Genomic DNA, 24,702 nt, shown 5'->3' with positions numbered 1-24,702 from the left:
GTTGATATATTTGATCTTTTTAGTCCACTGCAAAGTAGCTCTATTGGGAAGGTTGTGGAACCTTTAGGAGGTAGAGCCTTGCTGGAGGAAGTGTGTCGCTGGAGGCAGAACTTGAGATGTTATAGTTTGGCCCTGCTGTGTTCGTTCTCTCTCTCTCTCTCTCACTTGCTTGCTCTTCTTTCCTTGCTTTCTTCCCTGAATATATGACCGTGCTGGTTTCCTGCTTCCCCCATGCTTTCCTGGCCACAATGGACCCCACCCTGTGGAACTGTAAGCTGAAATAAACTCCTTTCTTCCCTTAAGCTGCTTCTGGTTGAGTGTTTTTTTCCCAGCAATGAAGAGGTAACTGATCCACCGTGTCACAACTATTTATGTTGTATTAGGTATTATAAGTAATCTGGAGATGATTCAAAGAATGAGGTGGCTGTGCATAAGTTCTGTGCAAATCCTGTGTCATTTTATATGTGTGACCTTGACTAGAACACCCTCAGGTTTGGTTGTCTTAAGGGCCCTGGCATCATCCCCATGGACCCTGAGGGGAGACTGTGCATGCTGAGGACAAAGTCATCAGTGCTGTAAGCAGATATAGTAAAATCAACATGTAAAGTGCATGCCTGCTCCTAGATGATTTTAGACCGACATGCAAAGCACATGGCTCTAAGGTGATATGTGCCTTGGAGAAAGGGAAGGGCTTGGAGAACAGGGGTGGTAGGCTTGGGGTTTTAAGGGCACGCTGCTGAGAAGGGACAAGCTGAACTAAGATTTGAGACCATAAGGGAGTAAAGTGAGGCTGAGTGGCGAGGTGGTGGTCAGTGACCCACGGATGTGTCCATGTTTCCTTGCGCAGAAGGGCTGGCAGGACATGGGAATGGAGGAGAGTAGAGGAAGTCATGGCAATGATTTGCTGGAAGACCAAGGGTCTTGACTTGTTTGCTTAATTGGGTGCTGGTGTGGCCCAGGATGGCAGTGGCACTCCTGAGTAGAGAGAAGCCAGGGCATGGTCGAGAGGCTGAGAAGTGCCTATGGGAGGAAACAGGCTGATTCAGGAAGAGACGCTTTCGGAGAGTTCAAAGAAATGTCTTCCTTGGCTAGCGTGGGGAGGGCACACAGCACTCACTGTCTCTGAGGCCTCGGTCAGCCCGCCACTCAGGTGCCCGTCATTTTCCTGTAAGACTACACCGAGGTATGCTTACCAGTCTGACCCTTCTCTGGCTCCTCACAGAACCGCGTGCCTTTCAGGATCTGGCTTATTTGTTCTCTTACTCCTGGTTGTCACATCACGGCAGTCCCCTCCATGGCATGAAACTTGTGTGCCAGTGCCTAGTAGACCGTCAGGGACGGAGCTCTCCTGCGTGCTGGAGAGGGGTTGCCTTCAGTGGCGCTCTTCACTGCATTCCTGGTGCTTTGGGTTTTGGAAAGGAGAGGTCGTGACACTGGCAAGCCCTTAAATTTGTGGATATGGCACAAACCTCACCAGGCCAGTGCAAGAATGGTCACATCTTATACCAGGAGCTTCTTGGGGACCAGCCAGTCTCAGTTCATCAGCAGCTGAGGCTCCAGAGGCCTTGGAGCTCCACTGGAGGCCTCTTTTGCACAGCCCCTGGTAGTGGTCTGCGCACGCTGCTGTCTGAATGTGTCTGTCTTTCCATGCTGAGCTCCTCCAGTACACAGACCATACCTGAGCCAGGTATTTCCAACATCGAGCAGATTTGCTGGGGACGCCTGGAACGGGGTTGTCACCGAGTTCACAGTAATGCCTTGTTCTAATTCCTAGACAAGGAAGTTGAGGCATGAGAGAGAAACCAACCCAGCCAAGGTCAAGGGTGCGGTGCTAGCCTGTGACGGATTTATCCTCTTCTCTTCCCCACCTTGCTGGGATTAAGCTGAGGCTAAAGGCCTTCCCTTATCTGAATGGAGAACCTGTAATTACTTCTCTTTTCTGGACCAGCAAAGAGGAGCAGACAGCTGAGGAGACCGGTCCAGCGGCACAGGTGGAAGGGCAGCACAGCACCCCCCCCCCCCGTGCCTTCCCTGCACCTGCTGTCCTGCCTCAGTGGTGTTTGCCAGTGGCACAAATGAACATGCGGCAGGGCAGCAGTCCACCGGCCTCCGGAAACCCCAGCCCATGCAGCTTGTTTGCATTTGAGTTAATTTGCTTTCCAGACAGAACCACAGACCAGTGTCCCTGCCTCCTCAAGTGTGCCCCTCCCTCGGGGGTCCTAATGTCTGCCCCCATGGCCAGAGGCTAAGCGAGGGCCAAAGCAAGGAGGGCTGGGCTGGCCAGGGCCAGGGGCCAACAGTGAGGCCAGCACTGCCTCCCCCTCAGCTGGCCTGCTTCTCGGCTGGTGCTGGCACATGAAATCTGAACTCTAGAGGGAAATTTACTGCACAATAAAGGAAGAATGGCCCGCTTTGGGGACAATTAAAACCACATTACTGTGGAATTACAGAGGACGCCGGGGGAATTAGCCACATCCAAAGCAGCCAGAAACACTAGGGCCAAGAAATGTGGGGCAATCACATGTGTCTCCCCTTCCTCACTAACTTGTCCGAGCAACCTGTCTGGTTTCCAAATGTCAGAAGAACATTTCCAAAGACTACCTGAGGGGAGGCGGAAGATAACCCTGCCTGGCCCAGCTCCTGCCTTCCATCGTCCTATTTTGGGTATAGAAACAAGTCAGTGGGTTGAGGTCTCATGGGGATGGCTCAGCCTCACCATTTGCTAGGAATTGGAGGTGGAGCTGAGTGGCTTCCAGTTCGTGTTGCTCCCGTGAGCTGTGGGGGAATTCGACATCCTTCTGTTTGAAATGGGGAAAGTTGGACTCTCTCCATCAGGTGTCCATGAGCATGTTTGGTGGACAAGGTATGTAAAGTTACAGCCCAGCACCTCCATCTTGTTGATTTTATGGCTCCATGTAGTAGCTGCAGTCTAGCTGGGCCCTTATACCACTGGGTTCTACATCCAAAGATTCAACCAACTTTGGATTTAAAAGAAAAGGAGTAATTGAAAAACATTTGCAACTGCAATAAAAATCCACAAATTTTCATTCAGTATTTCCTTAATTAAGTAATGTAACCACTATTTATACTCTGTTTCTATCATATTTACCTTATAATAAGAATTGGAAGCCATCTAGAGGTGATTTAAGGTACCCAGAAATATGGGATAGGTGTTATGCAAATATGATACCATCTTCTTTTTATCTAATTTAATTAATTAATTAATTAATTTATTTATTAGAGACAGAGAGAAAGAGAGAGAGAGAGAGAATGAATGGGAGCGCCAGGGCCTCTAGCCACTGCAAACGAACTCCAGATGCGTGTGCCACCATGTGTTTCTGTCGTACATGGGACCTGGAGAATCAAACCTGGGTCCTTAGGCTTCGCAGGCAAGTGCCTTAACCGCTAAGCCACCTCTCCAGCCCATGATACCATTTTCTACAAGGCACTTGAGCATCTCCAGATTTTGGTATCCACAAAGAGATCTGGAACTTATTCCCCATGGACACCAAAGGACCGCTGTAAGTGTTTAGAACCAGTTTTCAATCCCAGTCTCCTAGGAGCCAGGAGCAGGGAAACTTGTTTTCAAAGACATGAATCGCTTCACTTGAGCCCCTCAAGGCTTGGGAGAGTCCGCAGAAGCTCTGAACTCTCCTACTGTATCCCTTACTGATCTTCATGCACCCCTTCAGGACGTGGTATGTGTGTTGATAGTGAGGAGCCAGTAGGGGGGCAGGCAGCCTTCTAAGGTGCAGAGTCAGTACTCTAGAATCAGCCTCACAAAGAGACTGTGAAGAGTAAATGGCTGCAGCCTGCAAAGCGCTTCTCTGGGCACACCACTTGTCCCTGCAACACTGGGAAGACTGGGCAGTGGTGGTAGGGGCTGGTATCTTTTTGAAGGCTGTGTGAGTTGGAAGGTTCTGCTTCCTTTCCAGATCTGGAATTGCAGCTTGAATGCCTCTGGGATGGTAAGGTTGCTCTCTTCATCGGTGATCCACTTCAATTCCCTTGAGAAGCTAAAATCTGCTTTCCCCTGTCATTTCCTCTGTCATCTGGAAGGTCACCTACATTCTTCTGTAACATGATTTTTAATCAGTCTTTAATTCTAAGCTCACAGACCCTTTATTGATCGCTAAATACATGGTGCCAACTGGTTTGATTAGCTGGATTCAGAATTGTGGCTTGGGTTTTGGGAAATTCCATCATAAAGCACGTCCTGGTGCAAAGATTTTTGTCAAAGATTCTGGGCCACTTGGATCATGCTTGCGTCCTTCTCCCTGCCTCCACAATATGGGGATGTTTGGATGTGAAGTTGGGGCATTCTAGGATGTAGTGGGGCCCCTTGGGAACCTGGGTGGGGCAGAGAGGTGGCTGTGTACTCAGCAGTGACAGTGGTGTCACCAGCTGAGCATTGTCACTCTCCTGCTTGGGCATCTCTCCATGGCCACAGGAACAGGATTCCAGTTGTCCTTTAGCAGCTGGAGAGAGGGAGTCAAGTAGGGCGGGACCAGGCACTGAGTAAAGAACTGCAGAATCAGACAATTCTTTGAGTTCAGCAAAGCCCACCAAGTCTCTATCCTTTTACTCCTTTTGAACTGAAGGGCCTCATGTGAAATCACACATTAGGCAAAGTGTAGGTTTGCTAGGGATGAGGGATACACTGGAGATAAAGGATTGCTATGCAAGTTTGGGGTATATGATACTAAAAGGTACTCGTGGAGGCTCATGTTGAACGGGGCGTCCTGTGTTTTGATTTGTGAAATCTGGGAACTCTAGGTGGAAAATGGGTTAGGAAAACGAGAAGGCATGTTGTTGTTGACCTGGGATGGTGCACTAAGACCTTGATTTCATCCTGTCCCTCGCATGAGCAGGGACCTTCATCAGCGAGATCCGCAGGGTGCTGAACAGCATGACATCCATGGGCCACTATAGTTTGGTCTCTAGAGGGTAGGACCCAAATCACAGTTAGCTAGAGAGTCGAATCAGATATCTGGTTAGGCCAAGGGGATTGCAGCCTCTGGATGACATGGTTGAACAGGGGCTGCAAAGGCTTTCTCATTTCAAGTTCTCGTGCCTGATGAATGACAAGAATGGCTGGCTGCAAGTCATTAAGCCCTTGACGCCAGCCTCCCCACACTGCTGGCATCCTGTATGTGCCAGCCCCAGTGATGGGACACGTTACAGATGGGAAATGTCTCCAAGGAGCAGGGAGCCAGGCTTGGCCAGCTTCCCCTGGCAAGTCACCTCTCATACCTGGGTTGAAGAAAGCACGCGGAGAGTGTGCACCACCCCGGCAGACACAACTGGAAGGCACCCCCAGCACACAGCCAGGCATCTGGTATGGCAGACAAGTTACAAGGCAAAGGGGACTGCCTAGCAACAAAAGCCATGTGGTTGGGATGGGGACGGGTAGTGAGGGAGCTTTGCCCAGACAACCTCCTTCACTTTGAAAATTCTCTGCCTTTAGGAAGGAATTTCAGCAGCTGTCGGGGCTAGGAGTTATCAAGCTTTCTTCCCGGGACCATGCAAAACTCCCCATGCAGAAAGTCTGGAGAGCCCTCAACTAATTAGTTAGGTGAAGTTGAGTACCATTACTGTTGCCAGGTTGTTGGCAAAGTCTCTGCCCAAATGGGCACATGTTTCCCATCTCTTCAACAAGAGGTTCCCCTTGCAAGTCCTCCGCTCCACAGGTTGTGTGCTTGCTCTTGGTGAACAACATACCCTTCCCTTTTGGGTCGCTAGGCCTATTTTAAGGAAGAAGTAATACCTCTAGTGTCTGGATCTTTACTTTGAAACCATTTTTAAATTTTTTTTTGTTTATTTATTTATTTATTTGAAAGTGACAGAGAAAGAGGGGGAGAGAGAGAGAGAGAATGGGCGCGCCAGGGCCTCCAGCCACTGCAAACGAACTCCAGATGCGTGCGCCCCCTTGTGCATCTGGCTAACGTGGGTCTTGGGGAGTCGAGCCTTGAACCGAGGTCCTTAGGCTTCACAGGCAAGCGTTTAACTGCTAAGCCATCTCTCCAGCCCCTGGAACCATTTTTTGTCCTTGAGGACAAGAGGGTTGAATCACGTCAGTACTGGACAGCCACAGAAGGTTCTAGAACAGGGAGGTGACATGTTGAGAGGAATGCTTGAAGAGAAATATTTGAGGTGAAGGGCTGCTTGGAGCTAGGGAAGGCGTAGAGTTGGGAAGGGTACGGAGTGAGCTGGGGCTGACCTCCCTGAGGGAGGTGATGGGGCAGGGCGAGGCCCACCCTCCAACTGGCTGCCTGGGGCCAGGCTCTAGTGAGGGAGGGTGAGGGAGTATCCCAGGAAGGCTGCAGAGCAGACAAAGAATTGATGGCTGCTGGGGCTTACCAAAGCTTCCTCGGCATTTCCTCCACAGAGGGCTGCAGGGCTGCTGGGAGGAGGGTGTTTGTGCAGTGCACAGTGAAGGCCTGGGAGATGTTAGGAGGGGATCGTTTCAAAGCCTTAGGGGGAGGTGGAGCAGCCAAAAAAGGGCAGGGGAAAGAAAAGGCTAAGATGTTTACAGAGAAAAAAAAAAGTCAGTGGAAAAAATGACGGTGAGGTCAAGTAGATTTGGGAGATGGCCCCACAGTCAACCGGGGGAGGGGATAGTGGCCTCTTCTGGGGGGGGGGGAATGAGCTGCAGGGCCTTCGTACCTGGGCTTGGGCTCAGCCCCAGAAATACCCGTTGCCACTTATTCCCAGGAACCCTGTTCATCGGTGGCTCCCTTGCCCGATGGGAGTTGTTACTTCTGGAAGAGAAAGACAGAGCTGGCTAGAGTTCAGGCTGTCCGTGCCAGCCCAGGACCTCTCTTCACATGCCCCGAGGCTTAGCTGGTTGGGGACCCCTGTTCACTCTCTGGAGCAGCTCTTTTGTCTGCCCCTGAACAAAGGGGCCAGACCTTTCCCAAGCCTCACAGGTGTGAAGAACTTGTTACTGTAGTGTTTGCTCAGTCCTGTTAGTGGCCTGAAGGACTGTTGACAGAAGCCGGCTTTGTGATCAGACTTGGCTCAAGCTCTGTAAGCCCTCTACAAACACAGGCCACTTATCAGGGGGACTTTATCGGAAACCATCTAAAGCCTGTCTTTGGCAAGCTGGCCTCCTTGACCCACTCACTGGGGGCACAGGGGTTCCAAAGCGCTCCCGGCTTTTTCCCGCCTCTTTCTCCTTACCACTTTAATCCAGCCTGGGTGGATGGGGCGGCTGCTATTAGAGATACTGCTGTGGGGGGGGGGGAGGGGAATTGGAGGTTTTATTTTCATATCGAAGCCTTAGTTAGGATAAAATGCTGCTGCTGTGCAGGCCTGGGTCCCAAGAGAACACGCAGAAGAAGGGTTCTTCTGGGAGAATTTGTCTTCAGGAGCCCGCTGTAAAATCCTCTGGTCAGATTCTCGAGCCTGCGCAAAGCAGACTACAGTAGTTCCCCCTCATCTGGGGGCACTGGGTATTCCAAGATCTCAATGGATGCCTGAAACCACACAGCTTTCTGAGCCCTATAGATCTGGATACAATGTCTTCCCTATAGACAATGCTGTTACAGGTTTTTAGGGTCCAGCTCATTGTCTCCCCATCAGGGTGAATGACGAGTGAGGACAATTGAAGGGCGCAAGCAAGGCTTTATTGAAAGTGAAAGGAAAGCTCCTCACAATGGAGAGGGTCCCGGAGAAACGGATAGTGGCCAGAATTCTGGAAAGGGTTTTTCTGTACCGAGGAGTTTGACTAATCTGTGCCTATGTGTGAATTAGGCATGAGCTGGGATGAGTGTTGCTGGTTAAGTTGAAATGCATATAGGGGTTGGTCGATGGTCAGGGAGAAGAGCACAGACTCAGAAAGAGCCCACCCATGGGGGAAAAGCCTGCCAAAAGTTCCTAGAAGGAGGACTATCCAGCAAGTATGGAGAAATAGAAGGCTGCCTCCAATCACCATCGTTGTAAGTAGGTTTAGGTTCTGACGACAGTTGCTATTCTGGGCCTGTGTCCCTACCTAGTTACCTGCAAAAGGCGGCTATCTTGCTCCCAGTCTTTTTAAATACTATGATGAAGTTATGCTTAGAGCTAAGGTGCAGTGAGAGATTTTCAGTAACAAAGCAAAGTAGAGCAGCTACAGCAGTACATGGGGGGAAAGCCACGTGAATGTTCGCTCAGCATCTGTCTCCGGGCAGTCGGTGCACTCATGGTCTTGTGATGGGACAAGGTGTCACAGCTCCTCGGCGCTGAGGTGATGAGCTGAACAGAGCTGCCTGATGCAGGGTGGTGATGTCTAGTTGGACTACTGTTGACGAGTCAGGAAGAACATCATCCGCTTGGCCGATCCCAAATCACTGGTCCAGGACAAGGCTTTCTGATGACAGAAGCCGGCTTTGTGATCAGTCTTGGCTCAAGCTCTGTAAGCCCTCGACAAACACAGGCCACTTATCAGAGGGACTTTATCGGAAATCATCTAAAGCCTGTCTTTAGCAAGCTGCCCTCCTCGAACCACTCACTGGGGGCACTGGGTTCCAAACACTCCCGGCTATTTCCCACCTCTCCCCTTACTAGCCTGGGTGGATGGTGCAGCTGCTATTAGATGCCGCTGTGGAACCACTGATGACGGCTGTCCTCAGGGAACTACAACTTGAGAAGCGTGGACCCTCCAGGAAGGAGATCACTAGCTTTGCTCTTTTGCTTTTTTTGCTCTTTGAGCTTTGCTCAAAATGGTTTTCTCTGCCTGGAACCCCGGAGAAATTCCATCATGCCTTCTTTCTCTAGTCCTGTCAGGACGAGGGAGTTTCTGGTGGTGTCATCCTGTCAAGACCTGTCGCATCCACCTGCAGGACCCCTTCTGAAAGCCATCGTTCCATTCACAATCCACCTACGCTTCCACCTCCCTGTGACTTGCCCTGCTCAGTCCCAGCCTGCACCCTTCCCCAGGGTCCTCCTGTCTCCTGATCTCACAGATGCCTCCTCAAGGCATGTTTACTGATGTCAGTCTTCAAGTCTGTTCCCTTAGGCTCCTGGGAATTTCAGTGTTGTCTAGTTAGAGGCATTTAGGGGTAGGAAAAAGATACAGAAGTTCATACCAGATGAATTCATTTTTTCAGATGAGAGTATGGAGGCTCAGAGGGGACAAGTGGAATGGAGCCCAGACCTTCCAAATGGGGCCCAGCTCTTTCCTAGTGATGGTGGATGGCTGTTGTGCAGTGTGAATTTTTCTATAACAGTTACAGGCTTTTTGGCCTACTTCTTTATGGTCCCAGATCCTAAGGTCTCGGGCAACCCTTTTTACTCCTCTACACTGTCAAGAGTAGTGGCTCTCAGAGTGTGGGCCTTGCATGGGCAGCTTTTCTATGACCTGGGATCCTATCAGATGTATACATCCCTTGTCCCTGAGATGGGCACTGCAGTTTCCATTTTGAAGGGAGTCCTGTGCGTTGGCTAGAGACATCCCCTAGGATGGTCTTCTGGGCTACTTGAATTGAAAACCACAGCTGGAAAGGATGAAGAGGGGACCGCAGTCCCGAGAGAGGTGGAAGAGGGCGCCATAGTTTTGAGGGGCAAGTGCTGTGGTGCGTTAACTCAACAGCAGTTGCTGTCTCCAGGCCGACCCCCCCCCACCCCCAAGGAGCTCAGTTTGCTGAATGAAGAAGTTTATGATGAGCCACACAGAGGGAGGTCAAGTAGGCGTCTCATTCATGGCCCTTTCTCCTGTCTCAAGGTGCCGTGTCTCTTCCCTTTCATTAGTGGAGACGCTAATGAAACAGAGCATTCTCTTGTTGCCTGGGCTCTGTCCTGCCCAGGGTAGAAGGTATGTATTGCTTGCTGATTCTTTCAGGCAAGCAAGTAGTCCAGTTCTCCTGGCCTATCTGGGGACCAAGTTTGCCAATGGCTTTATTAAACTAAAATTGAAACAAAGAAGTCCTGCTAATTATACACCCCAGAGTCCTGACTGGAGCCAGGCTCCTCCCGTGTTGGTCTCCTCGCAGTTGCCGGTGCCCTTGGGCTCAATTTGCTCTTCCCTCCTACACTGCTTTAAGTAGTCTATTAGTGACAGCAGCATTGACTAGCCATATCTAGGCATCTCCAAAGGCTCTGTCTTGCTCAATGTGTCCATAGTTCTGGAAATATTGTAGATGCACAGTAAATATTTGTTGATAAGTCAGTTCACCTGCCACCGGATTCCCAATAGTGAAGCAAGACCTACTTTCTGGGCTTTGATTTACAGTTGAGCAGCAGTCAGATAGATCTCTCTTAGGCTTTGCTCACCTTAAACACAAACCCCTGCAGGTGTCAGGAATGCATGGGCCCATCCTACATTAGCCTTTTCCTCCAAAGAGACCAGTGGAGAGTCCAGCTCAGCATGATTCCCAAGTGCTGACAGGAGCCAGGTGTGTGAGAAACGGGCTTGCTCAGCTAGGCCTTTTCAGGAGATGCCAAAAGCTGAATTTAGAAGGCACTTAGTAGGGGGAGGAGGAACGTTTATAAATTACAAAGAAGAGACAGACAATTTCTAAATAAATAGTGTACCAAATAGAGTAGCAAAGTCATAAATAAAAGAACGGCCTCAAACTCTTAAAACTAGCTCTCAAATACTTTTATGACTCTGAACCAATTGTTTGAAAAGTTTCTGATGAAACCAGACCTTTGTCCATGGCCCCTCCTCGGCTTCCCATGGCAAGCACTCCCCCTTACCTCACTGCAAGGCTCTCTCCACTCAGTGGGTTATAATCCAGCTGGTTGTCACTTGGCTCAGTATGGGTCTGCTGGTCAGTAGCAGTAGCATCACATGAGAATTTACCAGAAATGCGTCTGGAGGGGCTTGTTATGTAGCACAGTTGATAAAGTACTTGTCTAGTATGCACAGAGCCCTGGGTTCAGCCCCCAGTACTGCATAAAACGGAGGTAATCTCAGCATTTGGTAAGTGGCAGCATGCAAATCAGAAGCTCAAGGTCATCTTTGGCTCCACAGTGAGTTCAAGACTAGCACATGTCTTAAAAGAGAGAGGGGAAGTGGGGAGAGAGAGAGGAAGAAAGAAGAGTAAAAGTAAGAGCAATGCATTTGGAGCTGGGTATAGTGACTCAAGCACCTGAGAGGCTGAGGCAGGAGGATTGGCATGATCCTCACTGGGCTCTGATCCTATTTCTAGCTTCCGTTCTCTCCATAGTGTCCCAAATGCACCCAGCAGGATGGTTTCGGAAACTTTCCGTCTTGACATCTGCACACTACTGGAGATTCCAGATCTTTCACAGACCTGTCTCCTTTCTAAGATCAGAAGCAGCCTGAGGCAGGACTCTGACTTGCTGCTGGGTCCCCTCAATTCATGTCACAGTAGGTCTCCTGGTCCTTTTACCCAGCAGCCCCAGAAACCAGAGGGCCTGCCTATGGGACCTGGATGCGCTGAGATCTGCCTCTGTACGTGAGACGTCTGAAAGGAGTGTTAAGTCAGGTGCACAGGTGCCCAGAGCACAGACCAGGTTTTTTTATTTTTATTTTTATTTCTTTGTTTTGAGGGGCTTGGAGAGATGGCTCAGTAGTTAAAAGTGCTTTCTTGCAAAGCTTGTTGAGTGCAGTTCCCAAGCCATCCACATAAGCCAGATGCAAAAAGTGGCACAAAATGTCGTGGCAAGATGCCCTGGTACCACCACACATACACACACACACACCCCTTAAAAAACTAGACAAAGAATTACCATGGGATATATTTTATAATCATGGAAAATGTTAATAAAAATTAAAAAAAAATAAATAAATGTAACTCAAAAAAACTAGACAAAGAAACAAAAATTAAAACATAAAATATATAAGGAAACAAATTGACAGCAGGAAATAAAACAATAATGAATGTATATAACACAACACTTTTGAAAAATAAATTAGAAGTTATTTATTTGCATGTGTGTGTGCACATGCATACATGCATGCACCAGGCTTTTGATACTGCAGATGAGCACCAGATGCATGCATCTTTGCATCTGGCTTCATGTGGGTGCCGGGGATTTGAACCTGACCCAACCTGGCGAGCTTTGTGAACAAACACCTTTAATGGCTGAGCCATCTCCCTATCCTGAGACCAGTTTCTTTAATATGAGACACTTAGCCTGCAGACTGTGCTTGTATGAGTGTGTTATTACTGACTATAATAAGTCCAAATTCCCTCCTATATTTCATAAAGAACTTAAGGAAGTTTCTCAAAAGAACTGTTCTGATCTAGCCATGGTGGCTCATGCCTTTAGTCCCAGCACTTGGGAGACAGAGGTAGGAGGATTGCCATGAGCTCAAGGCCACCCTGAGACTACATAGTGAATTCTAGGTCAGCCTGGGCTAGAGTGAGAGCCTACCTCGAAAAAACCAAAAAGAAGGGGAAGTGAAGAAATAGATTCATCCACCCATTTATCTCATCCTATGGTCTCGTGTACTAGGAGGCCACATTGAGGAGTCCCTGGAGCCTGGCAAGACCCGAGCCTCTGAACCCTGATGGCCTTTCTTTTTCACTGACAGCCCAGAGCCACATGCAGTTTGGGCAGCCAGGGACAGAGTCTTGAGAGTCAATATGAAGATGTGACTTAACAATGCTGATGGATGCTTTTTAGACCTGGGATAGTCCTGGTGGGCTCGAGGGTTAATTTATCAGGGTCTTAGGGGGCAGAATGAACACATCTTAAGTTGTGGGAAATTCATTGAATGGCTAAGACTCGGTCTCTGAGGGCAAAGACATACTTAGAGCTATGGGAGGGGTCTATGACCTAGACGTAGCTTCTTCTCACTAAAGTACTGAAGTCTATTTAAACAGAGAGAGTCAGTTTGCTAAATGGAAGCACAAAGATGAGCTTTAAGTACTTAAAAACAATAATACAGGAAAATTACAAGGCCATGACTTGTGACTACGACAGGCAGCAAGTCTTCTCTGTACTATCTACCTGTCTTATCTATTTGCTGACCCTACTGCCTGTCCATCCATCTATCCATCCATCCATTCATCCACTCCACCCACCCTCGTACCCATCCACCTGTTCCCATCCATCCATCTATCAATCAGCCCCAGCCATACACACACACACACACATTTTCTCTTGAGTTCTCTCTCAATTGGACAACACACATGTATCCAGGCTTACTTTGGGCTAGCAGATGCAAGATCAAACACCATCCCTGTTTTCCATGAGCCAACACAGTTGATAGTATGCTGATGTGTATGCTTATCTGCCTTCCTCTTCCTTCTCTTGGGGAGGAGCTCCTTGGGCAGTTGGAAATGCATCACCTACCTCCCTTTCTCACATGGTCAGTGCAGAGGCTGGAACATAGGGATAGCACTGTATATACATGTGTTGAATATAACCTGGCGGCTGTGAGGAGCTGAGCAATTCCAGGTAGGTAGGAGGGATGGAGAATGACTTGGAGTAGTTAAAGGTACTAAGAAGCGGTCACAGACCTGTGTTACAGTGGGACTCAGAGGATGTGTAGATGAGAGGAAACCAGGAACTGGATGGATCTTGGTCCTCTCTAGCTCTGCCAGGTTTCTAGTTGAGGGGGATGGAGTTGGAGAGCCCCTATTTCTCCTACCACATGCCCCTCACATGTCTGAGACACACAGCCATAGGAGATATATCTGGGCAATTCCCACAGGGTGGTTAGAGGGAGTATAGAGTGGAGGGTCTCTCCAGGAGGCTGGTGACCCCGAGTAAGCCAAAGAACCACGCTGTCCTGGCTCAGGCTGGTCCCTCAGGAGGGTCTCTGTTCCCTCCCACCCAGGCTGACCTCTGTTCTCACAAAGTGCCCTTTCCTTCTCGCCTTGAAATCTGATAATGAAACTAATACCCAATATTTTTGCCTGGGAGAGAAGCAGGAGATAAACAGGAAGGCATGAGGGATTAAGGTGTCTCTCAGAGGCTCGGGCTGGGGCCCACCGGCCAGGAGTTTGGTGACACCGCTGTGTGGAGCCAAGGAATCCAGATGTGAGCCGCTTTGCCTGATGCATTTTTCCCCCCATTTGTGTAGAGAAAATAAAACAAAGAGAAAAGAAAACAAGCTGTAAAATACTTCGCAGAAGTCTGAGCATGGGCAATTGTCATTTGACATCCCCTGACAGCCAGCCTCAAGATGGGAGGGGGGGGGGTGCTTTTTGATGTTGGCCTCAGAGTTTTCTTTTGTATGACCAGTTGTTTGGGAAGAACCTTTTGTTGGTGTGAGGTTTGTATGTAGGGAGATTCCAATTGCAGCTTCCTGTGGGGTGGGGAAGGCAACCTGGAGCTCCCAGGAAGGCCTAGAGGCCCGTTGGGGACACAGGACAGCCGGAGACTCATTTTCAGAGAGGTTGAGTGTCTGTTTCTACGAAGAACCAAAAGGTGCCTCTGCAGGTCTTTCAGACCCAGAGGAGCCTGGAGGAAGTGAGACCTTATGGTCCTTCCAGATCCTTGGCCCTGGGCAGGTGTGCCAGGTCCTGAGGTGTCTGTGCTTGTAGGAAAGACTCAGCCGGGCGTGGTGGCGCACGCCTTTAATCCCAGCACTCGGGAGGCAGAGGTAGGAGGATCGCCGAGAGTTCGAGGCCACCCTGAGATGACAGAGTGAATTCCAGGTCAGCCTGGACCAGAGTGAGACCCTACCTCGAAAAACCAAAAAAAAAAAAAAAAAAAAAGAAAAGACTCAGGTTCTGGGCCATTGTTCAGGCCAAGCTCTGGTGACAAGGTCCTTTCCTCTGGGGCAGTGGATCAGCAGCTGGGAGGCCCTGTTACAGACAGAGCCCTCCACTTACTGGCTCCTTGGTCCTAGACTGGTTGGTTGGTCATTCCACTCCTCTAAGTCATCCTTTATCTAGCCGAGCGAGGACAAGGGACAGTGTAACAGTCCTTCAAGAGGGCAGAGCAGAACTGCTGCTTCTCCGTGCCTGGTCGAGCTTGGCACTTGGGACCCCTGCTCAAGGACACTCAGGAAGGCTCTTGGGAGTCACATTTGTCTTTCAGTCTGCATCAGCTCTTAGCTGCTTTTGGACTTCAGAGCAGGGCTATCTTCGCAACTCCTGGAGAGCCATCCTCCTCCACTTGTCAACTTAGTCACTAATGGGTTGAGCGACTTGGGGGAGACTCTAGGAAGAACACTTAAAGAAGCTTATTATAATGTCAGGGAGCAAAATTAAAGTGGCAATTAAAAATTGCAAGTAAAAAATAGAATCTAAAAAAGAAACTGGTAAAAATATTTGCAGCTTGCATAGCAAAAAGAAAAGTAAAAGAAAAGAAAAGAAAAGGCAATAGTTTTTTAGCCAACTATAAAGAGCACTAGACAGTATGACAAAACCCACCTTGTTTGAAGAAGACAGGGCAATGGCCTGAACAGTCAATGCACAGAGATGGAAATAGCCTGACTGCATGTAGATACGCCCACCTCCCTAGTAACCAGAGACATGCAGATGGAAATCATGAGCGTATTTTTTTTTTTTCTAAACTGGCAAAGATTAGAAGAAGCAAAGGAGGAGGAGGAGGTAGAAGAGAAGTAGAAGAATGCTGACGCCACGTGTGTGATGTTACTCTTCTCAAGGCTGTGTGGAAATAGGAGCTGTCACTTCCTGCCAGTGGGAACCTTAAGTTTTCTTTGAGGGCAACATGGAGAATATGGATCCAGAGCGAAAGACATGGAGATCTAAAATTTAACCCAGAATTCTGCCTTGAGGAATGTGCTGTCCAATAATGATCAGAACAGAGCACAAATGTGCATGTTCAAAGGTAGCTCAAGCTGATTGCCACTGTGTCAGCTGTCACCATTGTGACAACAGCCTCGTTGTCTGTCCTTGGGGAATCCGGACTCTGTAAGCACCCATTTTAGGCTATAAGGAACCCATGATGTATATACTCACAGTACCAGTCAGCCTTTCAAAATTATGTTTGACACTAAAAATTGTTCATTCTGAAAATAAGAGGCTAAAAACTAGAGATGAACAGATACAATCCATATTTACAGGAAAGAATTAAATAGTGCCATTGCTGAGCAATGCCAGTGAAAGCCCCAAAGGAAAAGTCTCTCTAGTCACAGTGGTTGGTGGAAATAGGAGTCCATTTTTTCTGGTTTTCAAGCATCTGGCATTAAACAGCATTTTATATGTATGTGTGCATATGTACACACACACACACACACACACATATTTGAGAAAGAGGAAGAGAGAGAGAACGAGAGACTGGGCATGCCAGGGCTTCCAGCTGCTGCAAATGAACGCTGGATGCATGCAACACTTTGTGCATCTGGCTTTATGTGGGTACTAGGGGATCAAACCCAGGCCAGCAGGCTTTGCAAGCAAGTGCCTTTTCAAATATATATATATATATATATATTTATTTATTTGAGAAAGAGAGAGAGGGAGGGAAAGGCATATAGAGAATGGGCATACCAGGGCTTCCAGACACTTCAAACAAACTCCAGATGCATGTGCCACCTTGTGCATCTGGCTTATGTAGGTCCTGGGGAATTGAACCTAGGTAATTGGGCTTTGCTGGCAAGCACCTTAACTGTTAAGCCATTTCTCCAGCTCCGCAAGCAAGTGCCTTTAAGTGCTGAGCCAATTCCCGAGCCTGAAGTCCATTATCTTGTACAATTAGCTTTAATTTTTTTTATATATTCTTTTTATTTGAGAGGGAGAATGGGCACACCAGGGTCTCTAGACACTGCAAATGAATTCCAAACACCTTGTGCATCTAGAGTTATGTGCCACTTTGTGCATTTGGCTTTATGTGGATACTGGGGAATAGAACCTGGGTCCTTTGGCTTTGATGACAAGTCCCTTAACCACTAAGTCATATCTCCAGCCCTGTTTGTACCATATATATATATTTGGTTTTTTGAGGTAGGGTCTCACTCTAGCCCAGGCTGACCTGTAACTCACTATGTAGTCTCAGGGTGCCCTCAAACTCACGGAGATCCACCTACCTCTGTCTCCTGAGTGCTGGCATTAATATATGCTTTTAAAAAAAGGCAGGGTAAAGTGTGTCAGAGGGTGAGCAGACATGATTGGATCTCAGCTGAAGGTACCCTTGAGATTGAAGCCCAACACAGCAGGCGGAATGTGATCATCATGTGGGGTGAGGAAGGGTAGAGGTGGGCTTGGGAATGACCCGGAAGCTGCATCAGCTACAGGATGAGAGGCTGCGGCCAGATGAAAAGGGACGCCTCACGGAGGAAGGAACATTGTGCACAGGCTGTGGAGGAGGTGGTTGTCTTCACACATGACATGCTCTAGAAACTGCCCAAAATTTGAAACAACTGAAGCAGAAGGAAGAAGGGGGTGGTCAGAACAGAGGCTGGAGGAGGAGCGTGGCTCTAAGGCTGGGCTAAATGATTTTCACTTTATCCCCATGGACACCCTCAGCTTGGTGCTTCGGAACCCTGTTCTAGTCTTCCCTCAGCATCCGGAGAGATGCCGTCCCAGAGCAGCCTGTGGAAACCCAAGTCCTAGATGTTCAAGTTCCTTCTATGAAGTAGCGTCGTATTTGCATATAGCCTGCACAATACTCTCCTGTGTACTTCATCTCTGGATGCTTATAATACCCAGTACAAGGTGTCACACTGTGTTGTTTAGGGAATAATGACAAGGGAAAGAGTTTGTTTCCATACAGATGCAATTTCTCCCCAAATATTTTGGATCCACAGGTGATTGATTGGGGGGGGGTATTGGAGAGGTGCTTCTGGGAGTAGACCCCAGACTTGAAGCTGGAAATAATGACTTGCAGGTAGGGAGTACAGGGCTGGTAAGAGATGCAGGTGTGGCAGGTGCAGAAAGGTGCTGAGTCCTGAGCCAGACTCTGCACAGGCAGGGAGCAGGCAGAGGGGAGTGGTCCTGGTGGGGAGAAGAACCAGGCAGAAGGAAGCTGATGGGCCTCCACAGAGAGACCTGAGGCCAGGGCTGGACAGGCCTGGGTCAGCTGGCCCCGGAGTGCTCAGTGGTGTGAGGAGAAGTGGGAGAAGGGAGGTGCAGGCTAGTGGTAGATTGGTAGAGGGGGAAGCTTGGGCAGTCGTGTATAGTCTTGAACACATCTATCTGTTTCTCTTTGTTCTAAAGACTGTAAGTGCAAGGTTGTGGTGTGGACAGGGTTGGTTTCTCCCGAGGTCTCTCCCTATGGCCTGTGGATGGCTTCCCCTCATTGTCCTCTGGTTTTCCTCTGTGAGCACAAATCTTTGGAGTTGCTTTCGATGTCCAGATTCTCACTCATAGAGACACTTTGAAGTAGGACCCAACCCAAGGGCCTCCTCTTAACTCGGTCACTTGGTTAAAGATACAGTCTCCAAACACGATCTGTGGTATGGGTGCAGGGCTAGGGCTTCAATACAACAGTCTGGGGAATGGGAGTTCAATCATAGCACTGTGGGGTGCTCGGTCAGTATTTATGGCTGCGAGAGAGGGAGTCAAGAAAAAGCGCTCGGACAACAGGGCTGCCCAGCAAGATGAAAAAGGAAGTAGGGCCGGAGGCTGTCCCCCCAGAGTGCCTTTCCCCCCAGCACCTTGCGCTGACAGTCTCTCCCTGTCTCCTTGCAGCCTGTAACTGCAACCTCCACGCTAGGCGCTGCCGGTTCAACATGGAGCTCTACAAGCTGTCTGGGCGTAAGAGTGGGGGCGTCTGTCTCAACTGTCGCCACAACACTGCCGGCCGCCACTGCCACTACTGCAAAGAGGGCTTCTACCGTGACATGGGCAAGCCTATCACCCACCGGAAGGCCTGTAAAGGTAGGATGCCCCGGAGGACAGGGAGCAGGGGTGCTCAGGACACCAGCCTTTGCCGCCCTCTGCCCCCGCCCCCAGCCTATTTGTACTTCTTTTTGCTCGTTTCTACACAAAGCAACATAGCTTGAGATCAAAAAACACACACACACTCACACCCCCCACCCCCGCGCCCCCGTATTTGGACGTGTAAGTCAAAACAAAGGAGCGATGGAGACATGGCTCAAAGGAGAAGAAAGGAGAAGGTGTGATCTCCTAAGAGGGTGCCGGCCTGGCTCTCGACACCTCCCCCTTTGTCCCCCTCCCTGGCTTCTCCTCTGCACAGGTGTGCTGCATACCAGAGGGACTCGAGTCATGTTCGCTAGGCTTACTGGTGGGACAAAGGACCCTCTTTTTCTCCAACCCCTGCAGACTCTGGATGTGTGCGCACCGCCCCCCTCTGCCCCCATCTCTCTCTCTCTCTCTCACACAGACACATACAGTCGCAGTGAGGTTGGCGGTTTCAGGATCAGGGTCTCAGAAGGAACATTTAATCCATCTGCAAATAGCTTTACTTCTCAGGACAAAAAAAAAAAAAAAAAAAAAATTAAAAGGAGACGGGAGACTCTATTTTCGTTCACTGAAGCAAGCACTAATGTTTTAACTTTCTGTTGTTTGTTTTTCTCCCACCAACAAAAATGAAGCAATGGTTAGATGACTCAGGAGCTGATGAAACGCCAGGGAACTGAGTGATGGTAAAGGGTGAAAAATGCCCCCTCTCCCCACCTAGTTTAGCCTTTTTGCATTACAGGAAACAAAATTTAGGGCCCAAGGCAAGAGTCTGCCCTGAGCATAGCTTTGCAACATGGCTACCCTCAGAAGGCTTCCTGAGGGCAACCGAGCATACGCTGCGTCCTAGCATGAGCCGGCGGAGACCCTGACCCCACAGGAGGGTCCTAAGCTGTGGCAGACATAGCCTAGGTGACGGGCTACAGTAGAGAAACTCTTCTGAGCTGCTGCCCAGCCTCTGAATGAAGCAGAAGTGTCATCTGCATACCGGAAATCCACCAGATGTTGGGCACTTGTGTGCAGGACGGAGGGCACAATTCACAGTGCCCAGCGCAGAGTGAAATCACAGAGCTTCGTTTGCAAAAGTGATAAAGAATTTCAAACCGGCCACGGCAGAATTTCGACCAAGTGAGTGTCTTTCTGAGCATGGAGATGGTTATGTTTGTTCAGGACACTTTTCTAAAAAGCAAACACCAGCAACCCCCGACCTCCAACCTCACCCCAAGTCTGCGGACTATTCCCTCTGGAAGAGAACCTTCTGATTTCCCATGCAGAGCCGAACAGGGTGGCTTCCAAGCTGCAAGTGAGAAACTCTCTGTTCGTCTTCCATGTCTGTGGGCTTACCACTCTACTGGGTGCTGAAAGAAATTTGATCATAAAGGTAGCTGGCCTGTTCCCACGTCAAAAAAAAGACAACAGTTTCCGGTGAGCATCCTCCAGGAGACGTTGAGAATGGGCAGGAGGCCCAGGCAACAAGACGCAGGAGAGCTCTACACTCTTAGGGAGGTGTGAGCAGGGCGAGGCCAGGGAGATGGCTCTGGCTTTTCGGAGAACATAGCTGGAAGGTTCCCAGCCAGCTTGCCTGTGCCCAAAGCGTCTGTCATCTCTCGTGTAGACGTGAAGGCGAGGATCCTGGGAACAGCTGCTTGACACATAGACTTCTTGGAGATTCAGTCAAAATGTTTTACTTCAGGGCTGGAGAGATGGCTTAGCGGTTAAGCGCTTGCCTGTGAAGCCTAAGGACCCCGGTTCGAGGCTCGGTTCCCCAGGTCCCACGTTAGCCAGATGCACAAGGGGGCGCACGCGTCTGGAGTTCGTTTGCAGAGGCTGGAAGCCCTGGCGCGCCCATTCTCTCTCTCTCCCTCTATCTGTCTTTCTCTCTGTGTCTGTCACTCTCAAATAAATAAATAAAAAATTTTTTAAAAAATATGTTTTACTTCACATCCGCCGCTAAGGTGGGCAGTCTTGTGTCCTTAGTAAGAAGGTCTGGGCTCTATGAGAAAGGACACTGGTCAGTTCCTGCCCTGCCAGTTTCTGCACTTGGAGCTGAGATGCTCAGCTTCCTTTGCTGGAACAGGCAGATGGTGGTGTGGGGGGGGGGGGAGGAGGGAGTTCTGTTCTATGATTTCAAATGCAGGGGCCGGCCCAGGTGCTTTTCAGTTCTGAGCATCAGCAACAGCCCCGCCCCCCCCCCCCCCACACCAGCCCCAGTTTGGGTGGGAACCGGCAGAGAAGAACTTGGAGGAGAGGCAAAGCTGATGATGGATTCTGCTAGGAGAGACACTAACATGTCCTAGTGAGGAACTGAGGCAGGAAAGGGTAATCAGTGTCTCTCCATGGAAGGTGACAATGATCCAAGGAACCTCCTACCTGATTGGTGAGGAAAGACAATGTTTTGAGAAACCTGCGACCTGATTGGTGAGGAAAGAGAATGCTTCATTGATCTGCCTCCTGATCTATAAGGAAAAGCAGACCCTGAAATGAATGACCTTGCTTTGTGATTGGTGAAAGCTGTCAGATTGAGAAGCAAAAATGTGACCTGAAAGATCCAGTTATCTGATGGGTGAAGAAAGGCAGCTCTTGAAAGTTCCAGATCTTTCCTCTGCGCTTTTCCTTTCCCAGTGCCACCTCGTAAGGGAATGCAAAAAATGTTGAAGACTCAGTTTCTCCAAGGGGCATTTCTTAACAAAAAAGAAATTTGGAGATCTTGGTGGGAAGTAGCTTTAAGAGATTTTCAGATGCTAGTGGTGGGAGATGTGTACCCCTGGATCTTCACAGAGAGGTTTCTCGATCAGTCCTACACATCTTACATTTTCCATCACTACCACAGGAGGCAGGTGTCTGTTGGCCTTGTCTTTAAGGGCCACACGCTTAGCTGTGCTTCCTTGCATGGACGCTCACTGGCCGCTCAGAGGCTTCCCCATCTTGTAGGTGTGACTCTGGCCACAGTTTCAGCTTGAGATTGACCTCAAGGAGTCCTGTCCTTCGGCCCTCACGTGAAGGCTGCATCTCTTTGCTTTGTTTCGCACAAATTTCACAGAGGCATTGGGACAACTGCCTGTGGACTCCCAGGTTGGCTTGAGAATGGCCATGAGGCCCTCTGTACCCCCCTGACTCCTCAGGGCCTGGGAGGGGCCCCCGGGCAGGGGTCCTGAGGCCACCCATACACTGCTGGTGATTGGCTGACTCAGAACCTTGTTCAGTGTTGAGCAGGGGTGGACCCAGACAAGAATAGCTTGGAGCAAGAGCATTTGATTCCAAACATTATTATGCAGGCTTCTCATTTGGGAAGTTTCATAGCAACAAATTTGTTGGGTTCTTTCTCCCCTCCCCTAGCTTAGAAGCAAACTGGGACTGGCAGGGTTGGTGCATACAAAGGGCTGTAATAAACATGCCCAGGGAACAGGCTGCTGCACTCTCGGCTATTCAGCGCGATTTCACAGCGCTGGGCCGGCCTCATTATGGTGTGGGCTGTTGTCCTATACAAAGTCAGATGAGATGAATTTCTCCCCTTTCTCCACAAAATGGTTTGTGAATGATACTCATCCTGGAAACTGTCAGAAGATAGGAGGTTTTGTTTACCATTTGTCTTCTTTATGGACTTTGGAGGCTCTTTTCTTTCTAGAGCCTGCAAAGAAGACGCTGCTATTTATCCATTTCAGCCATGTCGCCATTGATAACAATATGAATTTATCATCTTCCTAAACCATCTGTGATGGATAAAGACATTCCATGAGCCTCCTGTGAACCGAATTGCAATGAGAATTAAGAAATTAACCACCACATCTAGCTTCCCCGTACAAAGGGCTTGCGTTCCATTTCACTGAGCAGCAGTCTGGTCTGCTCACTCACTGCCCTGCCCCCTTCACGCCTGCACTGAATGTGGCTGAAAGAAGGCTGCTAAGAAGGTGCCCCGAGCCCCAGGAAGATGCAATCATTAGCAGGCCAGAAGAATGAGACAGCCCTCACTGTCTTTGCAGTGCCCTCCCGCAGCTCCCGCCCTCTGTTTCTTCTTGCAGCTCTGCTGAGAGTTGAGAGGTGGGGAGGCAGTGAGCACCCCAGTCCGGCTCCCTCTGCCTCTCTGGACCACTGTCATGGCTCCCCACGTTCCCATTCCTTTTAGAATTTTGACTTTCCCTCCCGGCATCATCAGCAGTTTTTCTTCCAACTTGCATGTGGATCTCACCCAGGTGAGAGTCTTCTGGGAAGATTACAAAATGCTGCTGCCCAAGACCCACCAGAGATTCTGGTTTAAGTAATTAATTCTTAATTAATGGGTCCAGGTGAGAATTGGACATGGGGCTCAGAAAAGCCTCCCAGGTGATTTAATGGGCAGCCAAGGCTGAGAAGCACAGACAATAAGAATTGATGAATAGGAAATAAAGATGGTGGGTTGTCCATGGCAGTGTGGATTCAGGAAAGGCGTGTGCGTGGGTGGTTTAGGCCACAGGATTTATTCCTTGCAGGAGAGAGGTTGATAATCAATGAATTTAAATATTTTTGTGACTCTCTTGATGAAGACTTGAAAACTTTTTTTCATTTTAAACTTGCTGGGCAAAGCTGATAGAGCTGATGTGAAATGTGCAGGTCAAGGCATGTGGTGCACGTGTGTGTGTGTGTGTGTGTGTGTGCGCGCGCGTGCACTTTTGTGCATGTGTGTTCGGATCTGCTCGTCTGAGAGTTGAGTCTCCATATAGCTCAGTCCCTCCCACACCCCTTTTTCTGACTCTAAGGCATTATCCATTCACCCCACAGAAAGCCTCAAGATCACCTTTCCGTTTCCTGCTGTATTCCGAGCACAGGCAGCAGGGCTGGCTATCTGAGACCGTAGCTAGAGCAGCTCCTGTTCCGTGCGTGGAGATCCCAATGAGAGCGGGGGCCGTCTTTTTGCAGGATAAGGCCAGCCAGCACGCACGAGGTCCGAGGAGGCGACACCTTGTATCCTGAAGCCAGGAATGAAAACTCCTAGGGGTTCACTTGGGAGAGGTCACCTCCAGTTGTGATCTGTGATGCCCCAGCTCTTCCCTGCACCCTGGAGTATGTGGGAGTCCAAGTTCTGCCCACAGATTTGGTTCACATTCCATCTGTAGGACAATGGTCTAGTCATTGGACCTCCTTGGCCTTCAGTTTTCTTACTGTGGGATTATCTTCAGGTCACTGAGTCTCTTTTAGCTTTGACATTCCACATTCCACCTGCTGCTCTTCTGAAAGTTAAAATCTGATCGGATTCTGATGCAAGAGGGATCATTCCTTATAGCAGTGGTGTTTGTGACTGAGTGACTTGGAAGAGACAAGAAATAAGGTGAGCTAGTTTTGCTCCGAAGTTTTACAGATGAAGAGTGTCCCTGGTCTTGGGACCCAACCCATGCAGTACATGGTGCTGCCGAACTGGAAGTTCTCCAGCCCAGCGCTGGAGTTCATTCCCTGGCATCTTTGCTGGCCTCACCTCCCTGGGTATGAGTGTCTGTGTTCTTCTAGTGTGTTCTTATCCCCAGGTCTCACAGACATCCCTGAAGGACATTCCCAGATACCCCCAGTCTCTTGCAGAAAAGACCCCCTGGTCATTGAGCTCCCCAAGTTTGTATGCCTCTGGGCATGGCGCTTAGAGTACTGAGGACATTTGACAGGGGATCATCTTTCTGTGGGGCTTCTGCTGCCAGAACACCAGGTGGGCTCAGCACCCAGGCACAGATGACTAGTTTGCAGAAGCATGGAATTGGAGTCATTTAGACCAGGGTTTAAGTGCCGCTTGTCAGAGACGCTGCTTTTCTGTCTGGAAATAGAGATACCACTCCCTCCTCCCTCCCAGGGTCATGGTGCAGATTAAGTGGGGCATGTTAGCCCGGCACATAGCATGTGCTCTGTACATGCTAGCTGCTGTGATCATTTATTCAAGTCAAGGAAAGGAGAGACACCAGAATGCCACCTCCTCCCCTCAGTCATCAACGGATTCACCAGTCAGATACCTCTCTGT

General features: G+C 49.3%; 1 protein-coding gene across 1 annotated transcript in view; it reads left to right on the top strand.

The window, feature by feature from the left end:
- Ntn1 (netrin 1) overlaps positions 1-24,702 on the top strand; it is a 192,835-nt gene that overhangs the window by 105,643 nt on the left and 62,490 nt on the right. The window contains exon 3 of the mRNA XM_004663143.2: positions 18,498-18,686. Coding sequence (XP_004663200.2) covers positions 18,498-18,686 — 189 coding nt within the window. The remainder of the gene's footprint in view (positions 1-18,497; positions 18,687-24,702) is intronic.

This window comes from Jaculus jaculus, chromosome 12, assembly GCF_020740685.1.
Source record: "Jaculus jaculus isolate mJacJac1 chromosome 12, mJacJac1.mat.Y.cur, whole genome shotgun sequence".
Taxonomy (NCBI): domain Eukaryota; kingdom Metazoa; phylum Chordata; class Mammalia; order Rodentia; family Dipodidae; genus Jaculus; species Jaculus jaculus.
The sequence above is the reverse complement of the archived record's forward strand: the minus strand, read 5'-3'. Positions and strand labels throughout refer to the sequence as shown.